The sequence below is a fragment of the Egretta garzetta genome, unplaced genomic scaffold (assembly GCF_000687185.1).
Source record: "Egretta garzetta isolate BGI_Z169 unplaced genomic scaffold, ASM68718v1 scaffold402, whole genome shotgun sequence".
NCBI classification, from domain to species: Eukaryota; Metazoa; Chordata; class Aves; order Pelecaniformes; family Ardeidae; genus Egretta; species Egretta garzetta.
This window is the reverse complement of record NW_009258823.1, coordinates 156,705-167,180: the sequence shown is the minus strand read 5'-3', so window position 1 is coordinate 167,180 and position 10,476 is coordinate 156,705. Positions and strand designations below refer to the sequence as shown.

The 10,476-nt window shown below is 40.1% G+C and overlaps 1 protein-coding gene across 1 annotated transcript in view; it reads right to left on the bottom strand.

Annotated features, from left to right (window-relative positions):
- Window positions 1–889: 889 nt before the first annotated feature.
- Window positions 890–10,476, bottom strand: part of CHMP1B (charged multivesicular body protein 1B) — an 18,626-nt gene continuing 9,039 nt past the window's right edge. The window contains exons 3-9 of the mRNA XM_035889399.1: window positions 9,714–9,919; window positions 8,534–8,680; window positions 7,771–7,839; window positions 7,290–7,397; window positions 6,232–6,275; window positions 5,300–5,372; window positions 890–4,234 (exon numbers count right to left, since the gene is read on the bottom strand). Of these exons, the coding sequence (XP_035745292.1) occupies window positions 4,190–4,234; window positions 5,300–5,372; window positions 6,232–6,275; window positions 7,290–7,397; window positions 7,771–7,839; window positions 8,534–8,680; window positions 9,714–9,919 (692 nt within the window). The 3' untranslated portion in view covers window positions 890–4,189. The remainder of the gene's footprint in view (window positions 4,235–5,299; window positions 5,373–6,231; window positions 6,276–7,289; window positions 7,398–7,770; window positions 7,840–8,533; window positions 8,681–9,713; window positions 9,920–10,476) is intronic.

Sequence of the window (10,476 nt, the reverse complement as noted above, 5' to 3'; positions counted from 1 at the left end):
TAAGAATTAATAATAACAAAAATGAAAAAAAAAATATATATGTAGGACCTACACAAAAACAAAGCTCAAGGCTCCCTCTGCTGGTTCCCAAACAATGGAAAGGGGAAATAAAAAAAAAAGGAAGGGTTTTAGCTCTGGGGAGGACAAACTCAAAACCGCACCATCTCCCATCAGTTTTCCACAGGACCCCTCATTGTACCTGGTAAGGACAGAAAAGCCTCTTCAGTGTTTAAGCATGAGGGATACGCTCCATACCAGACTAAACATTGAAAAAAAACCCGTAACATTTTAAGTAGGTTATATCTTATGTTGTTATATTTAATCTTAATTACTCCCTGAACTGTTGTCCCAAATCCTCAATAGTACCCACTTTACTTTCTTCTTATGTTGTCTGCATAGAGATTTAATTTTCTGATTACCTTCTCATGGGAAAATATTGATGCCATTCTGACATCTGCTTGTTTATCCGTGTACTGGGCCCCGCCAGCAAGCAGCCACAAGACCTCGGAACACATCGGAAATAATTTGTCTGTACAATTTTATTTACCACTTGCAGTTACATTTACAAATTGTCCCATACGAGTAAAGCAGTTTTCCAAATGAACTCTACCAGAGCTACAAAAATTATTCTCTTCTCTATACATGTCACCAGCTTCAGAATTTATTTTGTACACAGTTGCTGATTAGATTTAACAAAATTTCACTACTTTTTTGGCTCTGAGGGCCTCCACAAAGGCAACTTCATCATTTATCTCACTGCAATCCGAGAAAGTTAAAAGTTCTTGTTCTTCCTTTCCTTCCCTCTCCTTTCATCCAAGGCTCTTCATGGCTTTCAGGTTTGGAATTCAAATGGATGAAGATTAACGCCACCATACAGCAGCCGCTTTAGTAACCAAGGGAAAAAATAAAACAAACATCGAGCAAAACCATCTGGCAACATTTCAAACAATGTTTCCCTTTAGATGTGTCCGTAAGCATAAATATTGATTTATTGTCTGGTAAGAAGGGTATATAATTTATTTAACATGAAATGAGCTTCTACAAACACCAACAAGTCAACTTACAAGAAACACTACCAAGGTAGGGGTGAGAGCCAGAGTCTTCGGGAACGCAAACGTTTTGAGGAGAGCCGGAACGGAGGGAGGATATGAAACTCAAATATTGCTGAAAGAGTAACTTTCAGTTTTAGGCATTTCCAACAGACTTGAGAAAAATATAAACACTTGAAATGCAACTGTTAACATTTCCAAATGCCAGCTCTCATACGCAAGTGCTTCTAAAGAGAAAAGGAATCCCCTTCCCCAGGAGAGGGCAGGAGATTTGTACACAGAAGTAACCAACACAAAATCCTGGCCCCGCTGAACTACGCAGCAATTCTCAGAGAGGGAAGTCAGCAGGGCAAGAATGCATCGTTTTGAACACGCGATTTCTTCCCCAAGCCAGCAAAGCCTGCCTGCCTCTCTGCATCGTGGTCCCGCAGAGGTAACGTTAATTATGTCAATCAAGCCTTTACATTTACTTGGTAATCCCTTTAAAAAAATGATACTGGAAATCTATTCTGGTACTGGAGTTACCAAGCCTGGGATAAGACCAGAACTACAAAACAGGCTGTGTACGGCCAGCAAGAGAAACTTATTTAACCTTTACCTTGCAGCAACCCAATCAGTCTCATCTCCCTTTATTTTTAAATTCCTCCAAAGCCCCAAGGCTCACGGCAAGGCAACACACTCAGCAAATCAAACCCACGGGGCTCAGAATTGCCATCTATCCCCTCGAAACGTTTAAGAATGGCCAGGAACAGTCTAAAAGCAACATAATCTTCAACATTAAAAGAAGCCAGACAAGCCAGCTGAAGTCGTCCGGTATCAAACACTGAAAACCTCAGTTCTTTATGGCACAGCTCCACCAACAAGCAACCACAACGTAAACTCAAGATGTGGATTTACTACTCAACCGTAAGTTTCCAATCCTATCACAACACGAAGTAACTGAATATCAAAAAAAAAATGAAGTAAGTTCAGCAAGGCAAAGGCACGCACACACGCGGTTACCACAGCTGTGGGTAACCTGGTTGCATAGATTTAGCATTTTGGTTTTGCTATACTGTTCAGAAGGAGCTAGGGAGAAAAAAGAAAATGCAGTATTTAGTCCTTTTCCTAAGATGTTTTATTAAGTCTGCAAGGATTGTACCAAGACTACCGATGCGAATACATGGTTTTGAAACATCTTCCAATTTCTCCTCCTTACAGGAGGAACATTCAAGATGTTTAAAGAAAGCTGCATCAAAAAGAAACATAAACAAGTGAAAAGACCACATTTTAAACAAATTGGTTTTGTTTAGGCTGCCAGTGTGAGATACACAATTCCACAACATTTGAGGTTGTTTTGTCTATCTTATTTCCATATCTTAACAGTAGCCTTGAACACTTCACTATGTAACATCCTGCTAAACCTTCAAAGCTATTTGAATAACACATTCTAAATCTCGTTTGAAACCGCTCTGAAATGTTTAATCATATTTGCATGTTTTCACTGAAAAAATCCTGCTTGACTAAAAAAAACAAAGTAATTTTTTTCTTAAATTTTTCCCCAACACCGGAACCCCCACGTGATCCTGAACACCAGAGAATTAAGAGCTAATTCTAAGCCTAGTGCTTCACGCCTTCCCTCACCCCTGCAAAGGTTAAGACAAAAACACAAGCCCAAAAAGTCAGAAAGGAGATTTTAACACCACTGTTTATCACAACACCTCACAAGTAGCCTCAGCTACAAATTTCTACAACCATTTCTTAACTTCACAACTGCAGCCAGAGTTTGAAGCTACCGAAAGCAGCCGGTAGATTCCCCTCTCGCTGTGCAGAAATGTAACGGGTTAAAGGGATCACTAAGACAAACCAGCTTCTCCACGCGGCTGCAATATTACAAATCATGTTACTTTATCTGCAGAGAGCAATATTACCCCGTTACAAAATGAAGTAGCCCTTCTCAGTCCAACACAGCTGAGGCTACATCTAGCAGCTTGCCCCTTCGACTGAGCTGGCCGGCTCGACTCATCCACTACTCGCCTGTCGCGTGGGGTGGAGGAGGAAAAGCTGACCTAAGGGAGTCCGAAGAAGCCCTAAGGGTTGGGACCTTGATTCGTGAAGGAGGACTGTGAAGATCTGAACCTGAGGAAGAGCACTTCTGTATTTCTCATACATGGAAGAACATCGAAGCGTGGAATACGAGCAGGAGACTTGCCTTTACGTATAAAAAAGTGACTAGAGAAAAAGCAAAGATAGGGTGAGAAGGGATGGAGAAAACCAGGCTTCAGTTACTTCATGTAAGGCTTCTCAGCCTGAGCCTAAAAAAAAAAATAAAAATAAACGGATAGCACGACTTCCCTATTAACAGGAACTAGATGTTACGTTGGTAGAAATTGAGGCGCGCGGCATAACTGGCTGCAGCCCAGGATACCGAGAAGAAAGCAAAACAGAGAAGCTACAGCACTTGACATTAAACACGCAAGCTGCAACATTCAACAGAACTGACAGAGAGTTGAAAAATGTATTTTATTCCTCCTGTACTAAAGTGATGACACTGTACAAGTTCCCAATTATACGAAAACAGCTTTTGGTAACTCATTTCTTAACTGAAACAACTCATTTCAGCACAATTACCCTAGCTTTAAAAGACTAAAAAACCCCGACTGAAGTCCACTTATTTAACAAACGTATGTTCCATGAAGTCCACACTGTTGGCCTCTGCGTGTTCCCGGAGTTTGGCTGTGTAAGAAAGTTGTCTGCAACAGTCATCTGAACTGAACACATCAGTTCTCCAACCATAAACAGTTCTCATAATTTAAAAAAATCACTTCATAATTTAAAATATATATCAATGACACTCTGCTTTTCTTGTAGCTAGAATGTACCAACATTACTCGCTGACTTTGAATATCAACTTGATTTTGTGAAAAAAGCTTGCGAAAAATATATCAACTTCAAAATGTACAGAAAAGGACATTAGAGAGCTGATACTTTTGGGTTACTTTATGTATTTAGAAAGAGCAGCAAGCTAGGAGTGAAGTACCCTATATTACAAATATTCAAACACCTAAGCCATACTGTATACACCTTTCTAGTGTAGTGAAGGGTTAGTTACAGACAGGGTATTTTGAAAGCACGTACAAAGAACTGCAGCTTTGTTTAACTTAAACTTGATCACGTAGGCGGGCCAGTCTCTGTGACAGCTCATCCTGCAGAATTGTAAAACACAAAGAAACCAGCTATCAGGAATATGAAAATCTAATTTTTGCAAAGTTCTGCAATGGTCAAGCAATTTCATGTCTGGATGATATGAAATTATCTCATGTACAAGCCTTAACAATTTGCTTAAGACCTCAGGAATGGCTGTACCAGGTGAGACCAGAGGTCCATACAGCCATCTTCTCTTTAGCAGGGGGTACCTAGGAAGGAGTTTCAGAACACAGCAAGTAGAGATAGGGTTGGGTTTGGGGTTTCTTTTTGGTTTTGGTTTTTGTTTTTTTTTTTAATGTATCATCTTTGCAAGTGCAAATCAGCTCTTACAGAACTGCACCCTTATCTGGACGCAGCCCTGACTGACCAAGGCTGGTATCCAGCTGAACTGCTACAGCAAAAGAGCAGTAGGTCCAGTTGTTTCAGAGGGCCTGCTGCAAGGTGAAACTGAACTGTTCAAAGAACATGGAATACTTGGGGCTTCCCAAACATTGTTCAGTTAAGATGAGGTTCCCTAAAGCCTTCGCCACAAAGATGGGATGACAGCAATAAACTGTTCTCCTCTTCCATTCCCTCAATTATCTTCCCGTAGAATGGGAAAAGCAACTCACCAAAAGATCTGTGCAACCTTGACATCAGGATCTGCCCATGCACATGAAATTCTAAGCTACCAGCCTACAGCAAATGTGGGATCCTTTGCACTAGCCCTGTAAGACCTTTCACCCATTAAAGGGAAAAAACCCCAAAGGCCTCCTCTCATGTACGCTATGGGAGATGGCTGGATTCATTACATTTGGAGTAGGTAGGAGAGTCAACTGCTTGGAACTCTATGAAATAACTATGCAAAAATACATCTGAAACACCTAAACTTTCTGGATTTACTAAGCAGACAAATGTACTGTTAAAATTATTCTGATTGCAAGACTGTTTTAAGTACACACTATTTTTTTTGGGCAGCTAAAATCTAATTACAATTTAGGAAGCCTGTTTTGACTGAGTGAAGCATTAATTCTCATACCACATTTCTCTAGAAAACAGTGATTGCAATTGAATCCAACGTTTACCTGTTCTGCTGAGGCAACGCTTGTACCAACAGAACCTGTCTGTCCTTGAGGTAGTTCCATGTTCAGATCAAGACTAACAGGAGAAAACAAAACAAAACAAGTCAGGCAAATGTGGCTGAAGGAAGCGGCACAATAACTGACAAGCAGAGCAATACTGAGATAGCGTGAGGCCACCAGCATCCCACAAAGGCTGTATTCCAGCTAACTGGACAACTTGATCAGTGAATCTGACTCACTACCAAGAAAACAAGTCATATATTGTAACTAGCAATAGCCAAATACATTCTGCTTAATCAGGATTGAGCAAGATTTCTGTTTATCAGAGGGATATCAGACATGGCATACATATGAATGACAAAAACTTCACTCATAAAAAAAGTTTTACTAAAAAAATTTGTCAACAGTATCTATCCTCAAGCCAACAGAATGACACTTCCAACTTAGGCATCACCAAGACAAGTAAAATTCTCTGAAATATTTCAGTATAGCCCAAAGGCTTAAGTATGTCATGATGACCTGTTTTGCGCTGTCTGGCTTGTGAGAGCAGAACTACAGGAAGTTTTATGTGGCAAGAGGGGAAAAAAAAAAATTAGAGGAAAAGTGTGGAGAAACATGGCAAGGACTGCTCATGCTAAAGCCCATCCAAGTAAATAACAATGTGCTATCCTGACATGTGACATACGATTTTAGGCTTTTGCACAACCACCCCTGCATCTTGACACTCCCAGTAGCTTTGAGTGAAAACAGAATGAAATCCTGGCAACTAAACTATTACAGGAATGACACCCAAAGGTGAAAGGAAAACAGTGATTCTTCTCTGTTTCCAAGGGGCAGACACATATAAAACGTGGGTATTGAACTTTCGAGTTAACCAGGAAGGGTTGTTGGAACCAAGATTCATTCGCGAAATAGTCACTCAAAATTTTACCTACCCTGCTTCATCTGCCATTTCCTGTAGAAGCATATCCACTTGGTTCTAGGATAAAGAAAACAAAACTGATTGCTGCGTATTGTAGTTTATGACAAGCTCTTCTGTTAAATCTTGAGAGAACGGGCATTACTTTAACAAAACTGATTTAAAGGTACACATCTTTCACAGAACATTTTTGTGCTTAACCACCAGAGGGCCCTGTATGAACTCAAAAGTACCAGGTAGAGGTGCTCAGCCTGTTAAACTCCCATTAATTGGACTCTAGCTTCTGAAATCATGCTTCTAAAGAAGTTATCTGTAAAAAACCAAATGTATACTTGAATATTTTAAATGCTATCAACTGCTGATTATTAACTACTACAACACTGCTCTGCGCAACCTAGAGAAAAGCCCATCTCCAACAGATTTGGTTTATTGGATTTGGGTTTGTTTATTTAACTTACAATGCACTATCTCCAGTAATTTCTGAGAAAACTTCTGTTGGAATAGCACGTTTCGCCCCTTGTGGAGTAGCACAAGGGGACAGCTGCTAGGAATTCTTACTATGTAAAGCACTGTTTAAGAATGTATTTTAGTAAACACACGTCCATAAATTGAAAATAGGTAATTAACCACCTTTCCACTGCACGTAGTACTGCTCATTTGGTGGTGACTAATGTCGTTTTGTTAGTATCGGCGAGTTAGAACTATAGATTTTCTCACATCAGATTCTGCTTTGATAATTAATGCTGCGGTGTCTTCTGGTTCAGTTCATCAAGAACTCAGCAAAATTCTGCTTATTCAGCGGGAGGGTTAAAGTTTTCAAGATATAATATGAAATAAAGCCTGCTATATAACAGTGAAATATAGACTAATGCACATATAGGTGATCCTCTGTACTCGTGCTTGTAATTTGAAACAGTCTCTTCATCACAAAGAAGCACAAAGCAAAAGTGAAAAGCCTCCAGTTGCTGCTGTGTCACAAAGCAGGCAGAAAGAAGAGATTCAGATGTTTTCACACAGGTCTGACACATTATTTAAGATCACCTTTTGTAAAAAAAAAAAATTTACTATTCTTACTTGTGGCGTTGTTAGCGTAGTAGTGTTGCTCATTGTGTCTTCCATCTGTTGTGTCTGAACATCTAGTGTTTCAAATTGATGCTCGAATTTATCCATTAGTGCAGATATCTATTAAAAAAAATTAATCAAATCAATGAGCTGCAGAAGGAAGAGAAATATATCTTAACTGGCAAAAACAGAATCACACTACATTGAAAGCTGCAAGCAGCTTCTGGAGGTCCGAAGCTTGTCCCGCTCCCAGCATCAGCCCTGAAGCTGATCTCACACTGCGGCTCAAGCAGGTTGGTCAGGGCCCTGCCCAGTCAAGTTCTGAGCATCTCCATTTCCGAGGACTTCACAACCTCATTGGGCAACCTGTTCCAGCACCTACCAACCTCACAGCAAAACCTTCTCTCATGTTTGGAATTTCCCTGTTCAAAACACGCGTCCGTTGCCCTTCCTGCTTTTGATGTGCACCTCCAAGAAAAGCAAGTCTATTTACCTTTTCCAGGTTCATGCTCTTCAGCGTGGCATCCATAGACTTAACTACCCCTGCCATCGACTTTGTTACCTGAAAAGAGGCAAAGGAAGTTATTGCAAAAGAAAAAAAAACCCCAAGCAGTTTCTTACCAAGCTCTCTCATCACTACCCACAAAGTTTCTACAGTAACAAATAGCAGGGCACATGCTATTGCCATCTAGAACACCACTGGGTTGTTTTTTATAGCTCACATCATTTTGAATTCTATAAATTAACTCAAACACTTGACATACGCATTCTGAGCTGAAATGCACTAAAACTGAGGTGCATATGGCATTAACTTCAGTAGGTCTTGAAACCTGTCAAATGTTAAGGGATATAATTGGTATATAGATCACATGGCAGAATAAACTCTCTGGCCGCGGAGAGAAGCAGAAGCAGAGCTAAAAAAGATTTCTGGAATCCCACATCCTACATCATGACTTTACGTATTTGGAAGTGGAGCAGTATCTTTGTAAAATAATCTTAACAGTGTAACCAGCAAAACACACTGCATCCTTAGGAGCATGAATAGTAACAGCTCACGAAGTCAGCAGCTACAAACCACACTGGATAGCAATCTATTTCTAAAGAGCGGCTGCCAGGGGAATTCCAGCACTGAATTTATTTTTGGCTACATCTCAAACCAAACCCACAACTTTTCAGCTCATTATAGATAGAATTCTGTCACCCCTAAGAAGATCAGAGGTCTCATCCTTGCAACGGAATTGAGAAAACAGACTTACCTTGCCCATTGTCACCGCGGTCTGAACTCTTGCTGCTACAGCATCTACCCTGGCACTCATGCGCAAGAAATTGATGGCTTGATTCTTCTGGCGGATTGCATTTTCCGCGTGTATTCGTGCGACTTCCATGTTGCCCTTCTGAATTGCCTGTTGAAAAAAGAAAAAAAAAAAAAAAAGGAAAAAGTATTTTAACCTTCTCTGTTCTTTTAAACATGATTCTGAATAGCCAGTTTCATTTTTGAAATAAGCATCAATTCATCACAAAATCTTTTCCATTAAAAGAGAAAATAAACCTCTCCCTTATCCCCCAAGATTTCTCAAAGCTTTTCAAGATGTGAACCCCTAACTTCTTTCCAAGGAAGGTAACCAGCACACGCTTTAGGTAGGAGGTTTTACAGAGCTACAGAAACATAATTTTCCCACTCCTAAAAACATTTTCAGTATTTAGACCCAAACACAGACACAGTTGGTATGGTTGTATTTCATGAACAAAAATACAGCCAAATAAATTTAGTCTCTCTCTTCATTACTTCAAGGACGGCCTCCCTGTTGCCCTTTTTAATTTGCTTTTTAAAAAAAAAAAAAAAAAAAAAAAAAGGGAAAAAGTATTTTAACCTTCTCTGTTCTTTTAAACATGATTCTGAATAGCCAGTTTCATTTTTGAAATAAGCATCAATTCATCACAAAATCTTTTCCATTAAAAGAGAAAATAAACCTCTCCCTTATCCCCCAAGATTTCTCAAAGCTTTTCAAGATGTGAACCCCTAACTTCTTTCCAAGGAAGGTAACCAGCACACGCTTTAGGTAGGAGGTTTTACAGAGCTACAGAAACATAATTTTCCCACTCCTAAAAACATTTTCAGTATTTAGACCCAAACACAGACACAGTTGGTATGGTTGTATTTCATGAACAAAAATACAGCCAAATAAATTTAGTCTCTCTCTTCATTACTTCAAGGACTCAAAAGCCATTTTAAGCTCCTCTCCATAAGCCCAAGAATGGGTCTTCAGATTTATTAATAATTTTGGGAAGATTTATAGCCGTATCTTTTAAATCACGAGCATCTATCACAATATTATTAGCACACATACCAGGAAGATGGTAAAAAACACCAGATATTCTCCTGCTACAATATGTAAAGAGCAGATCTAAAGAGCTTGGTTCAGACCCACCGCTTACCTTCTTAATTTTAGCTTTCTCAGCCTTTTCTTCTTTGTCGCATTTTTTTGAGTTCCTGTTGAGTTCCTTTGCCGCAAACTTCAAATTAAACAGGTGCTCTGCAGCGCACGTTAAGGGTTCAAGAACAGGATCAATCCTTTCACTGCTGTATTTTGCTCTCCTGTTTGAAGTGCTACCAAACCTAGCGCATACCGTGTCTCCACATTAGCAATATTAAAACTTGGAAAATGTTATTTAAGTAAGCCCTTGAAGTTCACACAATACAGAAACCCACCACGCCACTTTACCATTATAATGCCACTTATCATCTGGGTTCTAAAATGTAAGGCCACAAAAAATAAGTTCAGATCCCAAACTGGCGCCATTTAACATCAAACCTACTTCAGACTGGTAAACACAACAAACCAAACCTCCCCTAAGAGGAACTGAAAGTCTCACTCTGCCAGCTACTTTCACTCACACGCCTGGAGTCCTTGACTCCCAGGGAAATGGAAGTGTGGTTTACTGGCCTCCCTGGAATCTCCCCATCTGAAAAAAAAATAAGCCACTGAGGAGCAACGGACAAATTAACAGTGTAATAGCAAACTGGCTTGGCCGGCCATGACCAGGTACAAACCAGGAGGCAGGGCTGCCCTTTTAAGCCACGGCACAATGTTGGGTTTAAAATGCTCACGCAGCTCCTTCACAGAGCAGCCGGAGCCACGTCAACCACTCTGGGGTCCCTGACAGCTCCACCAGCTGATTTTTGGGGAAACAGTAATTT